This window comes from Mytilus galloprovincialis, chromosome 10 (genome assembly GCF_965363235.1).
Source record: "Mytilus galloprovincialis chromosome 10, xbMytGall1.hap1.1, whole genome shotgun sequence".
Lineage (NCBI taxonomy): Eukaryota > Metazoa > Mollusca > Bivalvia > Mytilida > Mytilidae > Mytilus > Mytilus galloprovincialis.
This window is the reverse complement of record NC_134847.1, coordinates 37,259,370-37,286,204: the sequence shown is the minus strand read 5'-3', so window position 1 is coordinate 37,286,204 and position 26,835 is coordinate 37,259,370. Positions and strand designations below refer to the sequence as shown.

The following is a 26,835-nucleotide window of genomic DNA, read 5'->3' as shown; positions in this document are numbered from 1 at the left end:
CCCGCCCTTTCCCGAGTGCCCCCTGTGCCCTTTTTACAGTTTCCAGAGCGCCCTGCCTTTTTTGAAGATCGATTGTATATTATTTTGTTCGTATTGATATGATCCGCTAATTACTAAATTATACCTGGCGAAAAGTTATTGACTTTGTTTACGACCGCAAGCTTTAATAAAGCACATGTCTATTGACTTGTTGAACACTATTTCATGACCTTCAGGAGACGCCTTTCTTTGAAATGTAGTGCGGGATAGCTGTCTCAACGAGACTTACACCGATCTCATATAACAGAAATCCTATTTTAAATCCTGTTTTATCTTGTCAAACACTTTTCTCAAAGGTTGCCAATTCAATCCTATACTAATTAATAAAATTATTGAACGTTGTTTTTATTGGTATAAATATTGATTTTCTTATAAGTAAACTTAAACCCATAGTTGAATATTATTGCTATACACATATGCACATTCAATTCTACAATATGTTGATACCTATAAAGGAGTAGGGGGACTAAGGCCCTTATTTGGCCCATGCAAATTTAAAAGCATTGCACAAGGTCATGTTTTCTCCTTACTGCAAAATGAGGTATTTCAATGCACTAAATCCATTGGATGTTAGATGCATAATGATTGATATTTAGTCCTATATACATTATATTGGTTTTAAACTAGCTGTCAGTAACTGAGTTTTCTCAGATCTGTACTTGTGTTTTTGTTTTGTTAAAAGGGATGTTGAAATTCCCTCCCACATCGTTCTGTGTTTTTGTGAGAAGTTTGTTCCTGCTTTGTTTCGATTTGATGAGTTCAGCCATTTCCAACTGGTTTTTGTATCTAGTTACTATGTTGTATTGTTACACCATTGATCCAGGTTAGGGAAGGGCTGGTGCCTTCATGTTAAACCCTGCCTTATTCTTTATGTGCCTGTCCCAAGTCAGGACCTGTATTTATGTGGTTGTTTTTGGTTCTTGTCAGTCGTAAGTTGATAAAAGTAGGCAGTTAGTTTTCTCAATTAAATTGTTTCATGTTTTTCTTGTCTAGGGATTTTTATATTGTTGAAGCTGTAGCTACCTATTGTTACTTACATCCACTTCATTTCAACCTCTGTGGATAGTTGCTTCATTGCCAATCATATCACAGCTAAAATCATTTATTGTCAACTGGGTGGATTATTTAGTACAATTACAGTCTGATAGTTTACCAATAGATGTATCTCATATCAACATGTTATATTTTCTAATTTTAGTAATAAAGATCATCCATTAATTAAAGCATGAGGCTCTCACCTCTTATACAAACATAGGTAATAACATCATGTTGTTAGTTCATAAGAGTATTTAAAATATGAGATTCTAAGACCAAGAACAGCAGAGTTCTCAAAAAGTGGTGGTCCTAAGGTTTTGACCAAAATTTGCAAAAAGACCGGCACAATTTCAGTATTTTTCAACAGAAATAATAGTGAAAACCAGCATATTTCCCTCAAGGACTCAAAAGATTTTAAGAACTCTGGAACAGGAATGAAATTGGTAAATAATTTAAAGATTTTGGTCTCCTGGGCCTCTGACATCTTACTACTCAAAACCTACACTGTTAATTTAGATCAATCCATTATGTACCAATATATGAACATGCATAGAACGGAAAAATAACTTTGTAAATTGAAGATTATGCAAGATGAATTACGTCTGGATAATAAAGTATAGTATATTTCAAGATAAGTAATGAAAATCTGTCAATTTTAACTGGCAAATTTGCAAAGGACTGGCACAATTTCAGTATTTTTCAACAGAAATAATAGTGAAAACCAGCACATTTCCCTCAAGGACTCAAAAGATTTCAAGAACTCTGGAACAGGAATGAAATTGGTTAATAATCTAAAGAGTTTGGTCTGACATCTTACTACTCAAAATCTACACTGTTAATTTAGATCAATCCATTATGTACCATTATATGAACATAGAACGGAAAAATAACATTGTAAATTGAAGATTACGCAAGATGAATTACGTCTGGATAATAAAGTACAGTATATTTCAAGATAAGTAATGAAAATCTGTCAATTTTAACTGGCAAATTTGGGGGAAATTTTTGTAAACTTAATTCACAGAATCAGTTGGTGATCAACTGACATATTTCTGACATGGTAATGACACTTCAAAAGAAAGTGGTGGGTTGAACCAAGTTTTACTGCTATCGGAACCTCCCCCTTATAGATGCTGATTCATTTACTCTCTTACATGTTTAAAAGGTCAGACCAAGTGTATAGGTATAAAACAACGTTTAAATCTCTCTTCTAAAGTGGGAGGAGATTTGACATGCATTAAACACATATAATCCATATTAAATATGAAATAATATCTGCATTTATGTTTAATATTTTATTTTATTGCATTTTTCTTTTTATGTAGGATTTACTCTATAAACAGCTGCCACAATCGAACAACAAGATCAAATGCTACCTTCGTTTTTCCTTATATTCATCTCTTTCTCTTTTTCTATGATTATCTCTTCTTTCATCACTCTCTCTATAGTCTTTTACTGATTTTGACTGATATTTATCAGAGCTGTACTTTCTATCATTATGAGGCGATTCACTATCAGATTTTGAATTTGTTAGATATTGTTTTTTCTTGGAATGTTTAACTGGTTCTTCCTCAGAGCTACTATCATATTTTTTCTTCTTTCTCTTTTTCTTTCTACTCTTACTCTCCTTGTCATCACTATCATCTGAAAACTGATCCTTTTTATTTTTCTTCTTTTTAGGAATATTTTCATCATCATCTGAACTGTCATTTTTTTTAGCTTTCTTCTTTTTGCTCTTCTTTCTTTCATCATCATCAGAACTCACTGAAACTCTTTTCTTCTTTTTACTTTTCTCTCTTTCTAATGATTCATCATCAGAAGTAACTGAATGTCTCTTTTTCTTTTTACTTTTCTGTCTATCTCTTGATTCATCATCAGAACTACTAGCATGTCTCTTTTTCTTTTTGTCCTTCTGTCTATCTAATGATTCGTTATCAGAACTTTCATATTTTTTCTTATTTGCCTTTTTGTCCCTATTTTCTGATAATCTGCTATTATTCCTCTCTTCCTTTCCTCTATCCCTGCGTGCTGGTGACCCATGTCTGTCCGTCTGTCTTTCTCTCTGCCTTGGAGGAGAGTTCCTATCGTCCCAATTTCTTGGAGGTGTAAAGTAGTTGTCTCCCTTCCCTCTAGGTGGTGACCTCTGCCTTCTAGGTGGTGACCTCTGCCTGTACCTATCTCCTCTAGATCTTTGAGGAGAATACCTGTTGCGCCTGTCCTTGCTTCTTACTCTTTCATCTCTTCTCTTTCTCTCTGGTGACCTGTATTTTCTTCTATCAGGACTTCTTGATCTACTTCTGTGTTTTTTCTGGAATAAACAAAAGATAAAACTTTATTTTAAATGAATGTTAACAAAACTGATTCAAAACATGGTTTGAAACTTGCTCATATAAGACAAATAAAAGAACAGAGGGAAGTTACGGTACAATGTTCACCAGCCACATTACACATAACAATGCAACTTTCCTTATAATTAATGTTTCCAAACTTAAAGACCATAAATATTTTGAAAATACTTTTTTGGCACAAATTTTGAACTTGTTCAAGACAGTGCTGATACAGATGAATATGATATAAATTTCTTGAGAGAACTTAGGATACAACTTTCCATAGAATTAATGTTTCCAAGGGACATAGCTCGGACGGACAAATGGGCTAACGCCCCAAATGTGTTGTGTTTGTCTTCCCCTGCTATCGTCAATCCTTGTAAGTTCGTTATGCTTGCAAGTTCGTGACATCTCAGGATTTCCAATTTAAGGTTTAATGTCATGCAAAAAATGGTTTAACAACTGAAGACTCATTTATTTTTGTTGATACCAATTTACATACTAGGGATTCGGAAAAACATGTCTTTCTGTGGATATTTGATTTCACCACCAATATCTGTATATAAGCCTATTGTGAAAATTTGAGTTTCACTTTTATCCACTAAATCCATAAAAATTTGTATTGAAGAAATAACTAGAGGCTCTAAAGAGTACGTTGATCATGATGACTTTTTTATAAATCTTACTTTGCTGAACATTATTGCTGTTTACAGTTTATCTCTATTTATAATAATATTCAAGATAATAACCAAAAACGGCAAAATATCCTTAAAATGACCAATACGGGGGCTTCAACCCAACAAGGGGTTGTCTGATACATCTGAAAATTTCAGAGCAAATAGATCTTAACCTGATAAACATTTTTACCCGACGTCAAAATGCTTTGGTTTTAGAGATTTAACCTGTTAACCGTTGACAACACTAATTTTTAACCATAATGGCCATCTCAGTTGGTTGGTCATGTCACCGGACACATTTTTTTAACAAGATACCCAAATGATGATTGAGGCCAAGTTTGGGTTGTCCAATTTGTCTGAAAATTTCAGGGTAGATAGATCTTGACCTGATAAACAGTTTTACCCCACGTCAGCTTTGCTTTAAATGCTTTGGTTTCAGAGATATAAGCCAAAATCTACATTTTACCCCTATGTTCTATTTTTAGCCATGGCGGCCATCTTGGCCCTTCAGGCCAGGTGAGCTAGTAATGAATCTACAGTAATTAATGCACCCTGTAATTATTAATATTATTACATTAATTTCTTGTTTTATGGTTATATGCAGATTTTCGAATGCATATACAGTCATTAAAAGATTTTATTACTAGCTACCGTGAAATACTGATTTAATCTCTGTTATATAAGCATGATCTACTACATTGAATTTGAAGAAAAATGTTATCCTTTATTTGAATTTGATTTATAAATATGACCATATAAACATAACTAGATGAGGTAAGATTGCAAATGAGACAATTATAGTTTATACTACATTGGGTAAGTCATAAAAGACCGAAAATAACAAAATGTATAACAATTTAAACAAGTTTCTGAAACTACAAGTTTAAAATATGCCAATTAAAACTGTTTTCTTTCTGCAGTTTGAAAAACAGAAGAAAATACAAAGAGGAACCAAACAAATAAAATAGATGAAAAAAATGGAGGATGGGAACACAGCTGATGCCCACAATTACACATAACATTACAAAAGGACATAGCTCAATAAGAAGTGAACATGACACTACCTGAATTTGTCATGATATGAGTTATGTGGTAATAAGCAATGGGTATAAGTTTCATAACATTTGGTTGAGGCAAAGTTGAGTCAGAGAATGAATCGTAAAATTCAGCAATTTTTCTGTGATATTTCATGAGTTTTTGTTTTTAATAAACAAAGCATGGCATGAGGAAGAGTACAATGATATAGACAATGCATGTCTACATATTATTACACAGCATACAATTAAATATAGACATTAATGGCATTTTGATTTGTACTCTTATTCATCAATCTTAAAAAATAAAATAAAAATATAAATAAATTTATTTATTCACAGTAACCTACAATCAATGTCTACATATATACATCCTTATATACAATATATTTAATAAGGACTTTAATGGTGATTTTTATCAGCAATTCTAATTTATTAATATTACAAAATAAAAATAAATGAATCTGACAATCAATTTCAGTTCTATGTAATTATAAGAAGACCTTAACTTTGGTAGTTTTTGTATAAACAAAGAAGCTGAACTAACATTAGTATGCAGTCTTTTTTGTAATTCAAGGGGCCAAAAAAAGGGCATTATCATACCTTCCCCTTTAAACATCACATACATAATTTAGCCGTTTGGTCTGTTTATTTTAGTAAATTATTTCTAATTTAAACTCTAAATCCATTAGTTTTTAGTACTGCATTTTCAGATATTGATGCATCCTGATCTAAACTAAAAATGTCATATTTATTTCTTGTTGACAATGATATGCAAATAATTAAAATGCATTAACAGTCTGTTTAACAGATATTAGTACTTAAATAGTGTGTAAAACTGATTTAATCTGCTCATCTGCAAATTTAAAAGTAAAATCATTGAATTGAATGTTATCTATAATATGATCATGATTTGTTTCTGATGCAATTTTCTAATATGCAAATTAAAACCAGTTATAGTTCTTGATTTCTTTCTAAATTTATAATAAAGGGAATGAAAATACCATTGATTGTTGTTTGCTTAATGTCCAGCGACAAATATTACATGCATTTGCAGGACAAGTACAAATTAACATTATTACAATAAGTAGGCCTAGTAAAAGAGGGCCTCCTGGATAAAAATGAGGGAGAATTTATACTACCACTGACTAAAGGAAATATCATGTGGACAGAAGATTGATTGATGGATTGTTGGTGTTTAACACCACTTTTAAGCACCATTTTGGGGCTATTTGGTGGCCTCAGTGGAGGAAGCCGGAGTGCCTGGAGAAAACCACAGACCTGCGATAGGAAAACTGACAATCACAGTCAATTGAGATTGAAGTCAAGTGCACCCACAAAAACGGGGTTCGAACTCACAACCTCAGTGAAGACTGGCTAGTGATTACTGTAATCATTACAGTAGTAGAACTACTGATACCACTTGGCCACCGAGGCCCCTGTGGACAGAAGAAACCAATAAGCTGATTACAGATAACTTTCAAGCAAAAGAATCAGCATGCAACAGTTCTTTAATTTTAAGATCATCAAGACTAAAATATAAATAAAACCACCTACAAAGAAAAGACAGGCTTGTGATAGATACTATAAATTCGGAAAATATTGACAAAAAAGCAAGATTTATTCTTATGATTTCAAGAAAATCTGCATACAGATAAATGTGTCAGATATCAGAATGCAAGTTCTTATCCCCCCCCCCCCCACCCCCACCTCCATATTTCTAAATTAACAGTATCATTGATATGATCTTGAAACAAGTTTCAAATATGCAATTTAAAACTTGTTGCTTTTATAAATTAAATTAAATGAATCATTTGATGTTTATTACTTTTTGTTTTGAATAAATAAATCAAAAGATGAGGAAGAACACAATCTATGTCTAGATATTATTATATAGAATATGATTTACAAAGACTTTAATAGGGCTTCTATTAGCACTTTTAATTTATTAACAATTAATTAATAAAAATAAAATAAATAACTAAAGGGGTCATCCATAAATGTTAACCATTTTCCAAAGTATACAAAACATACACTTGGGGGAGGGGGTTAAAAAATCAACATTTTTACAGTATACTTTTTTTTAATTATCAAATAAAACTGTCAGATATGTTTCAGTTTATTTTCAATGCAAATTTCTATATCAAACTAAACTATAATAGACTTTATCTTCTTTTTATTAAGAATGATTGATTCTTGTCTTGAAATCTGAAAATCCTTGATGTAGGTACACTTTTTGAGGGAGGGTGGGGGTCTGAAAAAGTGTATGTTTCGATGACAATTATGGATGACCCCCAACTTATTTTCTGTTCTGTTCTAATTACTGTAAACCAACTTATTTTCGCGGATACTTTATTTCGCGTTTAGCCTTATCTAGTCAACTTCGCGGCTATTTAATTTCGCGATATTCTTATTTACTAGAGTTGTTTAAATAAGGTAAGATCCAAGTTATACATATTCGCGACGATTTAAATTCGCGTCATTTTTCTAATCGCCAAAGTCGCGAAAATAAATCGCTCGCGAAATTAAGTTGGTTTACAGTATATGGAGACATGAACTTTGGTACATATTGTAATGTATTGGGCATTGGAATTTAACAAACCCTGATATGATGCCTTTTTGTAACTCAATAAACTTTAAAATTTGAACAACATTTTATAAATGACATAAAATGAAAAACTGACCCATCATTTTTCCAAAATAGCCTAATCTAATGTCAAAATAATATCTAGAACCAATGATTAACATTCAAAAGAAAGGTTTTAAGTTTGAGTATTGTAAGCATCTTATATCTAAACAACTTCACTATTGGGACATTGAACACTACACACAACTATGTCTTACTGTACATATCACGGATGAAGGGAAGTAACTCATTTTTATTCTTTATTTTTTTTAAATATTCAAGTTAGACAAAAACAAAAAATATTGAATTATCCTTTAATAATATGGTCATAGTTATAAATTAACTGTTTACAAAACTTTTGATTTTTGAAATACTAAGGCTTTTCCAACTCAGGAATAGATTATTAGCTGTATTTGGCCAAACATTTCTGCATTTTGGTCAACTATGCTCTACAACTTTGTACTTTATTTGGCCTTTATAACTTTTTTGGATTCAAGTGTCACTGATGGTCTTTTGTGTACGAAACGCGTATCTGGCGTAAATACAAAATTTAATCCTGGTATCTATGATGAGTTTATTTACTGTTTTATGTATCTTGGCTAACCTTATAGATGTATACTCTAGATGTTTTCTGTGACTAACAAGAAACAGCCTTTATTTCTATTTGAAGTAATTTCTTTATTTACAAATATTCTGACTGAAATCTAAGTTAAAAATCTGAGTTTGAAACCAACCAGTGGTGTAAACAAATCAGTTTAAGTTTATTGAAAAACATCACATGCATGGTCTATAAGATGTGTTGAAATAATTCTCATTCAAAAGTCCCCCTTCCTCCTATATCTCATCAGTTTGTGATAATATATTTTCAGAAATTTATGTATAATGTTAAATTTTTCCCATTATTAAAACCTTATATTCATGACATTAATTTGCAGTAATATGCAAATGTTCAAAATGCATTTAGTTTAACAGTCAGTTTAACAGATTATATTACCCATATTCCATACAAAACTGATGTAATCTTTTATCTAATGCACATCTGTAAATTTTATGTAAAATATGCATTTAATATGAAAATTATCATCGATTTAATCGCATTTCGTAAATATAGCAATAATTCATTCCTAAAACATGTTTTAAATATACAAATTAAAACTTGTTCTTTTTCTACAATAAATGAATCATTTGATATTTTATTACTTTTGTTTCGTATAAATAGATGAAAAGATGCGGAAAAGCCCAATCCATGTCTACATACCCGTATTATTACATGGAATATGATTTACAAAGATTTTAATGATTCTGCTGATAACCACTTTTGATTTATTAATATTACAAAATAAGATACTAGCTCAAAAACCTTATCTTGGCATAAACATGTAATTTAAAAGTAATAAACTTATGATTTTACTTCATTTATAGAATTTAACATTAACCAAAAACTTGAAGACTAATTTACTATCATGGGCTGACATAAATATAACTCATTTTTATAATATTTAATAATGCAAGTATTGGCATTTTTGTCAGACATTGGACCAACAAATTTTCAAGATCTAGGACACAGCAAGTTGTTTTTAATAGTACATAAATGAATAAACATTCCTTAAATTTTGACAGAGAGGTACGGTAGCAGCATGAAATGTCTTTAGAAAATATAAATACATAATTTCATAACTTAATATTTAAATACAATCTTGAGTTAATGGTTTAGTGCTTTCAGTAATATGTTAGAGTACAGTCAGACCTTGTATCTCCGTTTAATCATATTTTCCAATGTTCACAAGGCTACTATAAATATTCCTATCAGAATATCCTGGAAGAAGGGCAGTAACTCATATTTTTTTTTCTGACAAATAAAATATTCATTTTCACAAAATATTCCTTAGATATCTTTTGTGGTTTTTATGTTGTTGGGTTATCTAAATAAAATATATCTTTATATATAGCTTACACTGTACCAACTGTAACAAAATCAACAACTAGTAAAAAAAAAATTCTTCTAATGCAAATACCATATGTAAATTTAGCAGTTGTGAATGCATGATAGTTGAAATAATTTTTCACTTAAAATTTCATCTCTCCAAAAAACTAAAATAATATTCCCTAAACTAGAAAATAAGAAAATAAATCTAATGTAACATTGCAATGTGTTTTCGTACAAAACAATATTTATAATTAAGGAAGTGTGTCAATATTGTTGATTTGAATACCAATTAAAATTCATTTTATAGATAAAGCTATAATTTGTTCCTGAAACAAGTTTTAAATATGCAAATTAAAACTTGTTTTTCTACAATAAATGAACCATTTGTTATTTAGTTTTTGTTGACGAAATAAATCAGCACATGAGGAAGAGCAAAATTAACTTCAATCCATGTTAACATATCTTTCCATACAGTTTAATTAATAAAGACTTTAATGAGGATTTTTATAAGCATTTATAATTTATTAATCTTGAACAATAAAATAAATAAATTACTCATTGTATGTCCTGTTCTAATCATAAGAAGACATTAACTTTTGTACTTTTAGTAATTTATTGCACATTGAAATTGAACAAACATTGGTATTTCACCATTTTTTATAAGTCAATAGACAAAAATTTAAAAAAAAAAAACATTATACAACAAGATGTCAAAGTGGCATGAAACTTTATTTTCAAAATATTTAGACAGATTGATTGGAGTTTAAATGACATTTTTTAGTGCCACGTTTGGGCTATTTCGTGGCTGTAATTATAAGTTTTTATGGGTGGAGAAAGCCAGAATGCCCAGAGAAAACCACTGACCTTTGATTGGAAGACTGACAATCCTAGTAAATTAAAATCTAAGTCAAGTGCAGGTACACATGCAGGGTTTGTTCTCACAACCCCAGTGCTGACTGGCTAGTGATTACAATAGTAGAACTACTTAAACCACTCGGCCACCGAGGCTTTCAAAATATTGAGGATATAAACATAATTCAAATGTCATAAAAACAATATCCAAGTCATTTTATAAAATTTAAGTACTGTATGCTTTTGTATGACAACAAACTCATTACAAGAGCTCAAAATGACAGTAACCGGATTCTTTAACATTTATTTGTGTTCTGGCATTTATCAATATTACAAGGACCAAAACTCCTAATAGGAAATTTTAAAAGGTTTGGTTGAACGGTTCATGAGTAAATACACGGACACAACATTTTTTTTAACTTTTAAGAACCGTAACTCCTGAACAGTAAAAGCTAAAATCGTCATTATTGAACATGACCTCCAGTTTGTTGTCAGTAACAACATATTAAAATTTAAAAAGGTTTGGTTGACTGGTTCATGAGTAAATGCACGGACACGACATTTTTTAAACTTTCAAGAACCGTAACTCCTGAACGGTAAAAGTCAAAATCGTCATTATTGAACTTGACCTCCATTTTGTTGTTTAACAACATATTAAAATTTTAAAAGGTTTGGTTGAACGCTTCATGAGTAAATGCACGGACAACATTTGGTTGCCGCCCGCCCGGCCGCCCGGCCACCCGCCATACATCCCCAAATCAATAACCGAAATTTTTGACACAAAAATCCAGTTAAAAAGGTAATTTTATAATGGATATTAGTATTTTTTTAAAAACATAAGCATGTTAATGAATGAAGGGGAAGTAACTCATTTTGATTCTATTTATTGCCTTTTCAGATAAGTTGGGTCACACAACATTTTGTTTTGAAAAAAATCAAAGACATTAACATAACTAACAACTGATTTAGTATAAAAGACTAATTAACCCAAATACACTTTGGTCCTAGTTTTTGTGCTATTAGTTTTGTTGAAATTGTCTCCCACAAACTATAATCTATAGACTACCAATTTAATTCATGTACCTTATTTCTGTAATCATCATCTCTGTCATGTGACTTGTCCTTGTGTTTCTTCTTAGAACTCTTGTTATCACCATTTTCTTCAAATACCAGTTCATAATTACTGTGGATTGTTAAAGATAAATATGTTCCTTTGTATATTGTTAATTCTACTAAATAGTTTTCATCCTAAGGATTGACACATTATTAAAGTATGTTCCCAAGATTGGAATAATAATGCATGTTTGCATACTTTTAGCTTACACAAGGAGGTTACTAGAAAATAATCTAATACCTCCTTTGTTACATCTTCATCAATGATCATTTGAAATCTTGTCCACAGATGTCTCAGTGGCATTCATAGCATATCTCCGAATTTTTAAAGGGGCACTAGCTGTCAAATTAATGGTCACCGATTTGACTCAAATTCTCATATTTGATTCATAACAATGTAAAACATTTATCCAAACTATCAAAAGTATAAAATAAACAGTTTACAGAGCATGGGGTAGATAATATATAGGTTCGTTTCGTGTGTATTTTAGTCCAGACGCCATCTAATTAACTATCGATTTGACCTCAAATGACCATATAAGCGATGTAAACATAAATAAAGATATGAATAGATTAAACCAACACGTGCAATTATATTTTTATAGGTCTGTTTGATTTTATTTTATAGATTAAAAAATATGTTTCTCATTGTTTTCAACCGTATAAGAATGATTTTATGTGCATCGAATTAGTAATCAAATGATTTACCGTAGTTTCACTTTCATTGTTTTTTGACATTCTTTTTCTTTAAATAACCAGTACACGTACAATGCATGCGTTGTCAATCTCTAGCTAGGGGTTACATCAAAGTTCACATGAATACGGATTTAAAGAGGTCGACTCATTCACTTGCAAGTGAATGACTAATTACCAATGTTTCTTCGTTTAATTTGACAAAATTGAACCTTTTTGGCTGCAAAAAGCGAATTGTTATTTCACTATTTCACTATCATTATTGATTGAACAGAAAAAAATCAAACTTTAGATTTTTTATATATCTCGTAGCTAGTGCCCCTTTAAACAGGTATATATAATTGACATTCAAGGATTTGACTTTTGTATCTCGATTTTCTTTCTTCTAGTTGCTTTTCCATCATTTAGAGAAAAAAAATCAATAGTAATGCTTATAAAAATGTTTCTTGGCATAATACAAATCTGAAAATAATCTGATAAAGTGGAGAAATTGGCGTAATTAAATTTTCATGAATTTGTGTCTGTCATATTGGGATGTTTGTAATTTCATAGTTTCTGGGAGCCAATGTATAAAAAAAAATCCATTTTGGTGAAATTGACCTCCTAACTTTATGATAGGATTTGTGGTATTCATCCATGATACAAAATCACTACATGTACAGAAAAAAAAAACTACCACAAAAAGCCAAGGAACATGAAACAGAAAAAAGTAAAATCACAAAAATACTGAACTCCCTAATCACATGGCAAAATCAAATAACAAAACACTTAAAAAACCAAATGGACAACAACTGTCATATTCTTGAAAGGATACTTGTCTTGTCTCTGTGATTTATCTTTAATTGTAAATTTTGGTTTCTTTGGATCTTCTTTCATTGTTTCCACACCTTTTCCTGCAAGAGAGAATGAACAAACTGTTATAGCAATTACTCTTCGGATGTTTTTTAAAAATGTTACAAATTCTTTAACTACGAAGACAATTTACCAGCATAGTCTTATATGTATTCATTGCCACTTCCATTGTAAATAAACGTATATATTTCTGTTAACTCACAAATGTCATCAATTAAAATTATTGCAAAAATAAATGAAGACTGCGCTCATAGGATTTGAATTTTACCATTTATAATGTAAGACATGTCACCAAAAAATATATATTTGTTTGGCTAATTACTACCATATCATAACCTAAAAGTAACAGAAGAATCTCTATTTATTTTGTGCCATTTAAATATTACAGTGGATTCATTATTATTTGTTGGATACCGATTTTCATGGATTTCGTGGGCAGAGGTGAAATACAAAATTAAATGTTCAATAAATAACAAGATCATTATAGGCTTGTAAGCAGACTTCCGTAAAACCACGAAATCAAATATCCACTAACAAGTTTTCTATAATACATAAAAATTGGTACCAACAGAAATAAATGAATCCACAGTATTACCTTTTCCTTTCCATTTGACCTTGGAGACAGACTGACTGAAGTCTACGTGAATCCTCCTATCATCAATCAGTACATTATCCATCTTAAAGTACGCACTCTCACAATCTTTTTTCTGAAAAAATGTTTTGTTCATTAAATATCAATACATGTAATAATAAATTCTTTATATACACAGTTATTTACAAAAACTTATCTTCCTTCAGGGTTGATATACAATACAAACAAACAAAAAATCAACACAGGATCACTATTGAATAAAACAATATCTTAAGCTAGGAACCTAAACAACGTATTTTTAGGTCGTATCTTCATGTATTTTGCTAGTTTCTGTTTTATACATTGCTATTTAAGTCATGATATATATTCTAGACAGTTATAGATTGTACTTTTACCTCTAGACATCTTTTGGTTGTTCATATTTCGGGTTGCTGTCTTCAAATAAAGTTTATAATGTCCATGACAATTGTATAAGATTATAAGCATTTGCATTTATTATTTTTACCCAAAAAATGACAAAAACCACAGTGGACATAGATAAGTTTTTAGAACATGGATAAGAGCAAAGAGCAAAGTCCAAATGAGTCTTTTTTGTCTCTTGTGTTCCATGTTCAATGCAAATGCTTATAATCTTATACAATATAAACATGTCAACACTAAAAGCTGAATCATTTTACCCCTTCCCCTAATGCCAATTCCAACTCTGTAACTTTAATATGAAGTGTCTTTAGTATTTATGTTAACAATAATGATACCTTTTCAAATTCAATAAAGGCATACTGTAGGGACTCTCCTGTTTTCTGATCTCTGATCACTTCACAGCTGAAAATATAGATATCAAATATTACAGCCAGAAATCAATAAAAGTTCTTAATACTCGTCGCCAATTCTTTATCAATGTGTTAACTAGGTAAGATCCACTCCTCATTTGAAAAGTTAAGGGATTAATTTCATAATTGAACAAATTTGTGTCAAGACAATTACGACTTGTCAGGGTAAATAGTTCAAGTCATTTTATTATCATATAAACCTACAGGTAAACAAGAATGTGTGCCTAATACACGGATGCCCCATCCGCATTATCATTTTCTATGTTCACTGGACTGTGAAAATGGGGTAAAAACTCTATAAATTTGGCATTAAAATTAGAAAGATCATATCATAAGGAACACGATACAAAGTTTTAAGTTAATTGGACTTCAACTTCTTCAAAAACTACCTCGACCAAAAACTTGAACTTGAAGCGGGACGGATGAATGAACGAACGAACGGACGGACAAAGGTACAGACGAACAGATGCACAGACTAGAAAACATAATGCCCATAAATAGGGCATAAAAACTGTCATGCAGGGGGTGATTCACTGGGGTCACTAGAATTGGATAAAAGTGATAACATTGTGATTTTGAATTTAATTATTGCATCAAAGTGGATTCTGTAATTTCTATGAACAACAAAAAATTGCAAGTATTATTGAATGTTTCTCAAAAACAATGTTTTTCTAAGCAAAAACATTTTAGTTAATAAATATATTGGGTTTTATATGTCTTATGCAAATATATACAGGATTATGCAAAAATTATTTCTTAATTTACAGTAATTTAAGTACAGCTCTATGTAAGAATAATGCAGGGAGTGATTCACTGGGGTCCTCAGAATTGGATAAAAGTGATAACATTGTGATTTTGAATTTAATAATTGCATCAAAAGTGGATTCTAAAAATTCTATGAACTACAAAAGTCTAACAATGACAGCAAAACTAATTTTTTTAATGTGCACATATTAAGTTATACATTCTAATAAATTTCTTTGCAGCAGGATCAGCACATGCTTTCCAACAATTTCAAAATCGACATTAAAAAGCATAAACTGTGCTGTTATCATATATATAAATTACCTTTTTATTGTACCAAATCTTGAAAATATAATTTCCAGATCTTCATCTGTAGTGACAGAGTTTAGTTTACATACAAACAGAATATTTTCAGGTGCTGTGATATCTGTAGAAGGTAAATCTCCTATCTATTAAAAAAAGATGTGTATTAGTGTAAAGAACAGGTAGAATATCTCTAGAAAAATAATATATTATGCAGCATATTGTAATAATGTTTTTTTTTGTAATTTTCTGCTTGTAAAAAATAAATTGTCATGACATGCTAAACTTTGATGTTCTCCTATATGAATACATTTCTAACATTCAGAAATAAAATGTCCTGCTTACAGCAGTAAAAAGTGGTTTAGTCGTCAATGCTCTCCAATTTTATTTGGCCTCTTTACCTTTTTGTTTTGACTGTCACTGTGGAGTCTAATACTAAAAATGTGTGTCTAGTAAACAAAAGTTTAAACATTGTATCTATGATAAGCTCATTTAACTGTTAAGCCCAAACACCTGAGTCAGACAAGTTTTATTGTGCTCTTCTTTGGTGTCTTAAAATCATTATAATTTTAGCAAACAAGATTTGGCAATGACAGTGTTCTCCCCAGGATTTTTGGATAGCGCTGTGGTAAGCGCGTAATTTTCGACAATTCTCAGTAACTTTATTGCGGCGCGCGTTTTGTTTGTAATTGATTTGATGTGTTTTTATTATATTATGCTATTGATGTTTTCTCTTGTAATGATGTCCTCATCATGCTCATGATAGTTACAATGTACCCCTTTGTTTGTTAATGCTTTTGTCTGGATACACATGATATGGAAGAAGAGTCTTTTTTTTCCTCCATTGTAAATTCATATATTAAATCCTCATACTATCAGTGTATAAAACTGAAGGAGAAGTCTTTTTCCATGATGGGTCTACACCAGACTACCTATGTGAAGATTTCTTAGCACTAACAGGTAATGTTGCAGAACATGTAGGACCAACAATAAAGTCATTGTCAGCTTCTGTTTGGTTTTGTTACCCACTGTAGCAGTGTACAGTTTACCTTACAACGTTTGACAGGAATCAACATTTTTTTAGCATAAAGATTTCTCATTTGTCTGACCTTAAAGTTTTATAATATTTAAATGGCCTCATCCAAGCTGAACATCGAGAAAGTGAAATTTCTCAAGTCATATCAGCTTGGGGTTTGTTTTTCTAATCATATCCTCTCAATTGTTTTCAAATGGTAGAATTTCTGACTAAACAATTATAAGTTTGAATAGGTGATAATTAATACTTCAAAGACTCATTTTCAGGGTTCGTATGGATAGTAAACCCGGCAAATAATTTGTAACAAACCCCGCTGTTTGATCGTTTTTAAAATCATCTTTTGTTCAAAGTTCGTAAAACAAGTTTGTGAGTGTCGTCGGGAAATGCGGTCAATTCATTTCATCTCATTTCATTCATATATGCCTCTATATATTCTTTTAATTGAAAAAATAGATGTCAATGTCGAAATCTTTGTTTAATTTGATCTTTCAAAGATGCCATTTTTATTAGACTGGTCCCGGGGAGTTACTTTAATACAACAGAAATAATTCATTCAAAAATCGTAAACCAGTCAATCACGTGATCCGAAGAGTAAAATAAGCGGGAAATTTGAAAAAATGCTAAAAAAAATATAGCGACGCGGTTGAGTGGGATAGCGCTGCGGTAAGTGCAATAGGACAGCGGGAAATTGAATTAGCGCTGAAAATCGCGGCGCTAAAACGGCCTGGGGAGAACACTGAATGACTTTGGACTTAATATCTGAAATTCACAAAATATATTCCCTTTATACTGTCTTACCATTTCTAATAACTGGGCATTAGCTTTTTCTTCTCTCTCTTCCATAATTTCTCTTATTTCTTCTTCTGTCATTCCTTCCAAGTCATCAATTTCAGCATCAGCAGCTAAACGTGCACGCTGTAAAACATTAAAATCTCCATAAGTACCATTTTTATATCGTTGTGTTTGTAAAATATTTCATAACAAGAATGTGTCCATAGTACATGGTTGCTCCACTCACACTTTCATTTTCTATGTTCAGTGGAATGTGAAACGTTCAAAACTCTAATTTGGCATTACAATTAGAAAGTTCATAGAGAATACGAGTACTAAGTTTCAAGTTGATCGGACTTCAACTTCATCAAAAACTACCTTGATCAAAAACTTTAACTTGAAGCAGGACAGACGTACCAATGCACAAACGGACAAACAAACAGACTGAAAAGCATGATGACAGCAGATGGGCCATAAAAATGATCCTTTACTAAATCGTTTAAGTGATAAAGTAAAGATTGCTTTGTTTCATTTGTTTAATATATATTCAACTTTTGGCTTTCTCTCATTTTGAATGAAAAGGTTTGTTTGAATTTTATTGAAAACAGTATACTAAATCTTTAAAACAAAGGACCATTTAAAACAAAGTTTGCAATGTTTGAAACCCTTTTTCCAATTTCATAAAGATATTTCCTCAATTTCAAAATTGTAGAAATATCAAATTGAGGAATTTTACACATACAGCTGTCAACAGTAAAACATATTGATTAAAAAAAGTTTATTAAATTTAAATTTTCAATAAATGTTCTCTGTCTTCCTGGAAAAGCATGTGTCCAATATAAACTACAAACAATACGTTCAAAATTCTTTTTAATAGTATAGGAAACCATATATGCAATCTTTTGTTGTTTATAGAGAAAGATCATTTATTCATGTCACCAATAAAACTGTTTAGAAAGAAGTTGTACTTCAATGACTGCTGGCGGGGGAGGAGATCTGTATGGCTTATCTCAGAGAAAATTTCTTTGAGGGAAGTCTTACCTCAATAACTGCTGGAGGGGGAGAAGGAGATCTGTCAGGCATATCTAAGCCTGGTGGATCTTCAAAGGGATCTTCTAATATAATAGTGTGGTGTATTCTGGAATAAACATAATTCAAACTTATAGATGATTACTTATATTAATGATGTGTTATGATTGTGGTTTTGACATTACTGTAAAAACTGTAGAATTAAGGCATATTGTTATGAAATAGAAGTTGTTTCTAGTGGAATAAATATTCTGTAATATTATTTCCAACAAATTTTACAGTATTTATAAGAACATTTTTTTAACATGTTTTTTAACATTTATTTTAACATGTAAATCGCTTAGAGTAATTGTAGTGTTATATAATGCGCTATAAAAATGCCTTGTTATAATAATAATATTTGTTCCATACAGAATATGTGTATAGAATATTTGTTCCATCAAGAACAGATATTATGACATTGTTTATTACAAAGTTTTCAGGGAATCTTCTATTAGAGGAATGGTGACACATTTCTAATATTAGAATAACTGCTCTAAATAGTTTCTATATAACTAATTAACTTAAATCAAATAGTTTTTTTCTACTTTCAGTTTGTTTGATACAGTAATAGAAAATGTAAAATTATTGAAGACTGGTGCATTTGTGTGACCAAAGGGAAATAATTCAAAATTTTAAAATATAATAAAGGGGAGATAATTTTGAAGACAGTAGAGGTGGAAATGTAGTATTTCCTTGGCTGTAGGTGTCAGACCACCAATTAAAAATCCCTATCTGTTCAACCAAATTTTGCAATTTTCACAGCTTTCTAAATATTTTACCTTAAGTTTAACTTCAAGGAAACCAGGTATATCCTGAATTGTACATGTGTCACCTTTCTACATGCCAATTTTCAACCAATGTTTAAAGTATTGTAACAAATTTCTGATCTTGAAAAGACAGGTACTACCAAAATAACTCCCGGTTTTCTGGAAATCTTAAATTAGTGTACTATGTAGCGCATTAATCCTGAATTTTTAATGCAAACTCATAGACAAGTGAATTTTGGCTCAAAATGGTCTAAATATATTTCCCTTTCACCAAAAGTTTCATTCCTGCAAATTTGTGGGTTAGTTTAGGTAAACAATGACATCAAAAGCACTATTTTGTATCAGAGTAGGACTACTTTTACATACGTTCTAAATTGGAGGGAGTAATTGGTGGTCTGACACCTAAAGAGCCAAAAAAGTTGCTCAGAATTCTTTGCTTTGCTTTATTCTTAATCCTTAGTCAATTTGAAGTCAGAAACATCCTATCTGAGCATAATGTGACTTATATTTCAAATTTCACAGCTATATTTAAACTGACTGTAATGTATGACTTTGATAGAAAATACTTGAAAATTGCATTTTGGACTACAGGAACATACACTTTCAATATCAAGATCAGTTTTGTTGATTTTTTTCTTGTTTGTTCTACTTCTTAAAAGACTCTCCACAATTTTTACAATGGGTTAAGTAAAAAATCCAAGGTATTGAAGAGTCAAGGAATATTGACCCCCCTTTTTTACACCTGGTGTAAGTAATGGTACTATTAAATGATCAAAAGTGCAGTCATGGTCATTTAACTGTTTTTATTTACTATCAGTTGATACAACTTAAGGTATAAAACTTTCATTTGAGATTATAAATGGGATTTTTGTGAGTTTTTGCAATGTTTACATCAGGCTATGTTATCTGCCATATACATGCTATGGCGCAATGGTATAAGGAATAAAAATCGAATAATTTCATTAAATCTTGAAGACAACAACTTTTTTTGGTGGTAAAATAACCATGTTTTAATGTTAATACCACGCAAACAACTTACTGTGCATTTATAACAATTTGGGACATTTTTTTAAGTGAAAGTATATTGTCAAGGTGGGAAAAGCTAAAAATAGCACAAATTCAGGTCTAAGGCTCTAAATTTGCAATATGTGACTTTTTGCCACCAAAAAGATTGAAATGTGACTACTATCACTTCATATGATCAGTTAAGTAAAAAAAATCAATTGTTTTCTTAATTTGGGGTTTCACCGCATTTCCCTTAAAGGTGTCAGACCACCAATTAAAAATCCCTATCTGTTCAACCAAATTTTGCAATTTTCACAGCTTTCTAAATATTTTACCTTAAGTTTAACTTCAAGGAAACCAGGTATATCCTGAATTGTACATGTGTCACCTTTCTACATGCCAATTTTCAACCAATGTTTAAAGTATTGTAACAAATTTCTGATCTTGAAAAGACAGGTACTACCAAAATAACTCCCGGTTTTCTGGAAATCTTAAATTAGTGTACTATGTAGCGCATTAATCCTGAATTTTTAATGCAAACTCATAGACAAGTGAATTTTGGCTCAAAATGGTCTAAATATATTTCCCTTTCACCAAAAGTTTCATTCCTGCAAATTTGTGGGTTAGTTTAGGTAAACAATGACATCAAAAGCACTATTTTGTATCAGAGTAGGACTACTTTTACATACGTTCTAAATTGGAGGGAGTAATTGGTGGTCTGACACCTAAAGAGCCAAAAAAGTTGCTCAGAATTCTTTGCTTTGCTTTATTCTTAATCCTTAGTCAATTTGAAGTCAGAAACATCCTATCTGAGCATAATGTGACTTATATTTCAAATTTCACAGCTATATTTAAACTGACTGTAATGTATGACTTTGATAGAAAATACTTGAAAATTGCATTTTGGACTACAGGAACATACACTTTCAATATCAAGATCAGTTTTGTTGATTTTTTTCTTGTTTGTTCTACTTCTTAAAAGACTCTCCACAATTTTTACAATGGGTTAAGTAAAAAATCCAAGGTATTGAAGAGTCAAGGAATATTGACCCCCCTTTTTTACACCTGGTGTAAGTAATGGTACTATTAAATGATCAAAAGTGCAGTCATGGTCATTTAACTGTTTTTATTTACTATCAGTTGATACAACTTAAGGTATAAAACTTTCATTTGAGATTATAAATGGGATTTTTGTGAGTTTTTGCAATGTTTACATCAGGCTATGTTATCTGCCATATACATGCTATGGCGCAATGGTATAAGGAATAAAAATCGAATAATTTCATTAAATCTTGAAGACAACAACTTTTTTTGGTGGTAAAATAACCATGTTTTAATGTTAATACCACGCAAACAACTTACTGTGCATTTATAACAATTTGGGACATTTTTTTAAGTGAAAGTATATTGTCAAGGTGGGAAAAGCTAAAAATAGCACAAATTCAGGTCTAAGGCTCTAAATTTGCAATATGTGACTTTTTGCCACCAAAAAGATTGAAATGTGACTACTATCACTTCATATGATCAGTTAAGTAAAAAAAATCAATTGTTTTCTTAATTTGGGGTTTCACCGCATTTCCCTTAAAGGTGTCAGACCACCAATTAAAAATCCCTATCTGTTCAACCAAATTTTGCAATTTTCACAGCTTTCTAAATATTTTACCTTAAGTTTAACTTCAAGGAAACCAGGTATATCCTGAATTGTACATGTGTCACCTTTCTACATGCCAATTTTCAACCAATGTTTAAAGTATTGTAACAAATTTCTGATCTTGAAAAGACAGGTACTACCAAAATAACTCCCGGTTTTCTGGAAATCTTAAATTAGTGTACTATGTAGCGCATTAATCCTGAATTTTTAATGCAAACTCATAGACAAGTGAATTTTGGCTCAAAATGGTCTAAATATATTTCCCTTTCACCAAAAGTTTCATTCCTGCAAATTTGTGGGTTAGTTTAGGTAAACAATGACATCAAAAGCACTATTTTGTATCAGAGTAGGACTACTTTTACATACGTTCTAAATTGGAGGGAGTAATTGGTGGTCTGACACCTAAAGAGCCAAAAAAGTTGCTCAGAATTCTTTGCTTTGCTTTATTCTTAATCCTTAGTCAATTTGAAGTCAGAAACATCCTATCTGAGCATAATGTGACTTATATTTCAAATTTCACAGCTATATTTAAACTGACTGTAATGTATGACTTTGATAGAAAATACTTGAAAATTGCATTTTGGACTACAGGAACATACACTTTCAATATCAAGATCAGTTTTGTTGATTTTTTTCTTGTTTGTTCTACTTCTTAAAAGACTCTCCACAATTTTTACAATGGGTTAAGTAAAAAATCCAAGGTATTGAAGAGTCAAGGAATATTGACCCCCCTTTTTTACACCTGGTGTAAGTAATGGTACTATTAAATGATCAAAAGTGCAGTCATGGTCATTTAACTGTTTTTATTTACTATCAGTTGATACAACTTAAGGTATAAAACTTTCATTTGAGATTATAAATGGGATTTTTGTGAGTTTTTGCAATGTTTACATCAGGCTATGTTATCTGCCATATACATGCTATGGCGCAATGGTATAAGGAATAAAAATCGAATAATTTCATTAAATCTTGAAGACAACAACTTTTTTTGGTGGTAAAATAACCATGTTTTAATGTTAATACCACGCAAACAACTTACTGTGCATTTATAACAATTTGGGACATTTTTTTAAGTGAAAGTATATTGTCAGGGTGGGAAAAGCTAAAAATAGCACAAATTCAGGTCTAAGGCTCTAAATTTGCAATATGTGACTTTTTGCCACCAAAAAGATTGAAATGTGACTACTATCACTTCATATGATCAGTTAAGTAAAAAAAATCAATTGTTTTCTTAATTTGGGGTTTCACCGCATTTCCCTTAAAGGTGTCAGACCACCAATTAAAAATCCCTATCTGTTCAACCAAATTTTGCAATTTTCACAGCTTTCTAAATATTTTACCTTAAGTTTAACTTCAAGGAAACCAGGTATATCCTGAATTGTACATGTGTCACCTTTCTACATGCCAATTTTCAACCAATGTTTAAAGTCTTGTAACAAATTTCTGATCTTGAAAAGACAGGTACTACCAAAATAACTCCCGGTTTTCTGGAAATCTTAAATTAGTGTACTATGTAGCGCATTAATCCTGAATTTTTAATGCAAACTCATAGACAAGTGAATTTTGGCTCAAAATGGTCTAAATATATTTCCCTTTCACCAAAAGTTTCATTCCTGCAAATTTGTGGGTTAGTTTAGGTAAACAATGACATCAAAAGCACTATTTTGTGTCAGAGTAGGACTACTTTTACATACGTTCTAAATTGGAGGGAGTAATTGGTGGTCTGACACCTGTAAGGATGATACTCCCCAAAGTTGCAAAAATACATTGCAAACATTTAGTTGGTGCACAGTATTTGTGATAATTTTTAATCTTTTCATAAAAAGATATATTACCTGATATCCCTGAATGGTTTGAATTTTTCATCACAATATGCTTCATTTAACTTTTGGATGACCTCTAACCCTTCGGTGATCTCACCAATAATTGTATGTACACCATCCAAGTAGTCCAATGAATCCCCCAGAGTCAGGAAAAACTGTAAAAAACATAAAATGGACATCTTGTAAACAGTTCTAACACAACCTTATATGGATAATTCATTGTTTACAAAAAACTTGAAATGTATTAAAAAGTAAACTGAAAAACACCCCTTCATTTGATTTTTTTCCTTCAGTTTTTTTTAATGTTTTCAAATCTGTTTAATTTTTTGTATATTTGGTTTTTAAAGTTATGATTGTTATATGTTTGAATTTAAATTTCTCTTCAAATTCTGTCTCTTTATGTAGCAGGAACTTTCACACTGAATAAAAGTTACTGTTCCTTTTATATAATGGTTATTTCAGAGCTTTTGTATTCCGTTATTTAATAATGTGTACCAGTACTGTCTGTAAAACTAAAAAAATGATTACCTGTGATCCATGCATATTGTTCCCATTGTTTACCATAGAAACAAGACCTCGTTTTACATGTTTTATTTTAGGCACAAACTCCCAATCAAAATATCTTGCTTGCTCTCCATATAAAGTTCTACAAAGATATAGGAAATAAATAACTACTGAAATAACTGATGATTTTCAAAATACATTTTTCAACATTGTTTTGAATCTTTAAAAAAAAATCTTAAAAATTCAGATATTAATCATGTTATTTCTTTTACCATTTTTTTTCAAATAAATTGATTTGACTTAATTTGTTGGTTTTTAGTGAAAAGTTCCTATGTTTTGAGAACCTCTAAAACACACATATTTATATGTACTTTTAATATATTCAAATATTTAGAACTTCACAAGAAACTGTTAAGCAGAATCTAATTGATAACCTCTGTTTAAAAATGTTTAACATATGGACGGTTTCTAATGTAAATCCAATGAACAAAGACAGGGTATTATTCTCCTTTACTCATACATTTGTGGTGTTCCTTGATTGGAAGGATATACATGCAATAGAAGAAAACTTACCCATAAATAGATTCTCCCCCTCTACCATTTCCATCTGGATCACCAGTCTGAGCTATGAAATTTCTCTGAAATAAGCATAACTTGAATTTATTTTTTTGTTTTCATGTAAAATAAACTTTTCTCTTAAAATTTGTCTCTTAGTACATGTATGTATACAATCTTAACATTGCAGTTGATATAAGGAATAAATGAACATGATGAATCATTACATTTCACAGTTGTTTTTTTTTATAAGCAAGTGAGTTTCTTTTTACCACATTCCTTCTTTAGATAAGCAGGGATGATTCCACTATATAGTTTAGGGCCGCTTAGTAAATCGGCCAGCGATTTCCGAATTCGACAATTGACCAGTTCATTTTGAAATCCATTTGAATCAAGGTAAATTTATAGAGAATACCTGCTGTTGAAAAAATACCCGATGAAGGATTTTTTTCAGTGGTTTATGTTAGCTGAAATATATGTTTTGTAATAGGCCTAGGTAACTATAGCTAAGATGATAGACTAGTGCATCATGTTTAATGATTTTCATGTAATAACAGTAGCCCATCCAGAATTATTCAAAATGTTACAACTTACATGAACATCAATGTACAGGTTAAACTTAATAATATACATTTTCCGTTTTTACAGGAAAATAATGTTATTTCATCTTAGATTTTATGTTTAAAAAAATCCCAGAATGCTGTAGAAAACATTTTCCTATTTTCTGTCTCACAATGATATGACATCAAATTCACACATTAAAAATAAAATGCTATAAAAAAATTAAATAGGCATAAATTTACAATTTTTAATATATTAATAGATTTTTGAGACATTTCTGGCTCCAGGCCTAAGAGAGAAGTTACTTTTCCCTGTCACAACAGAATAGGAGAAGTTTAATATTTTTAAGCCAAGAGTACTAACAGAACACATTTATGTTACTTAAGCATACATACCTGAACAGAATGGAATAGGCAGAAGTTATAATACTTGACTTTGCATAACTTCAGAAAATTTTTACAACCTGCAACGAAGAATTAAAATTATTTTCTTTTCAGACATAAATTCAACATGTTTAAATTAAAAGATTGCAATATACAAAGAATGACTTCTAATTAGGGTTTAATAAACATGATAAATGTGCTCATAATCTATTAACTTTGGAATTTTTATCTATCAATTTTGTTTAAGCTTTTAAGAGTTAAAATAACATACATATAGTTTGCTGAAAAACAGAAGTGTCTTCTTCTTTCCTCTATAACTTCCTCCAATAGTTGGAGTACACCAACCTTACTAAATTAAGGTTGGTTAAACCCTTATAATAATTAATTATTCAGTGAAACATAACTATTTAAAAATAACATTAAAAAAGTGTCTAAAAAAATTGTAAGATTTCCAGTGGCAGTGGTAGTATTTATAAATAGCTTGGCACCTTAACATTCAATTTCACATTCTGAACTGAAATGAGGAAACGAAACCGTTTATTTGTTTATGTCAACATTTAATTCTTTTCTTGTGAAAAGATGAGCTTACTGTTTCAGTGACGAGTCAAACTTGTGTAAAGTCTACTAAAGTTTGTGTTTACAGATTATAGATCTGATGTTTTAAATAACTAATTACATTTTGGCCTTTCGTCAGTGAACAGGTCGATCGTAAAATCTCCAAGAGATGTCTCTATTATCACAGACATGATGAGTAAGTTCTGTTATCTTGTTACTTTATTCTCTTTATCACGTTTAACATTTTTAGTGAAAAACGTTGTTGAAAGTTTTTACCGGAAATACACTTACGTATGTAATATCGGACCGTATCCCGGAAAAGCAATTTCCGTATTTTTTGTAAAAATAAACAGAGACCCGCCTAACAGACGAAAAAGATGCAATTTGCTTAGTTTCAATTTACATTGATATTGATAAGATTGAAAACATTATTACCTATATATATAGACATAATTTGTTTATGTAATATATACGTGTTTCTCGTTTCTCGTTTTGTTTATATAGATTAG

At 30.7% G+C, this 26,835-nt stretch overlaps 1 protein-coding gene across 1 annotated transcript; it reads right to left on the bottom strand.

Moving 5' to 3' along the window:
• Positions 1-2,354: 2,354 nt before the first annotated feature.
• LOC143047490 (peptidyl-prolyl cis-trans isomerase-like 4) lies at positions 2,355-26,608 on the bottom strand. Its single transcript, XM_076220546.1, has 13 exons — positions 26,448-26,608; positions 25,784-25,851; positions 24,846-24,910; positions 24,297-24,414; positions 23,781-23,923; positions 18,493-18,589; positions 17,479-17,595; positions 15,666-15,790; positions 14,523-14,589; positions 13,771-13,882; positions 13,138-13,216; positions 11,601-11,700; positions 2,355-3,382 (listed from the first exon to the last, which is right to left on the bottom strand). Exons 1-13 carry the CDS (start codon positions 26,515-26,517, stop codon positions 2,447-2,449), a joined length of 2,097 nt encoding a protein of 698 aa, XP_076076661.1. The 5' UTR covers positions 26,518-26,608; the 3' UTR covers positions 2,355-2,446.
• Positions 26,609-26,835: the final 227 nt, after the last annotated feature.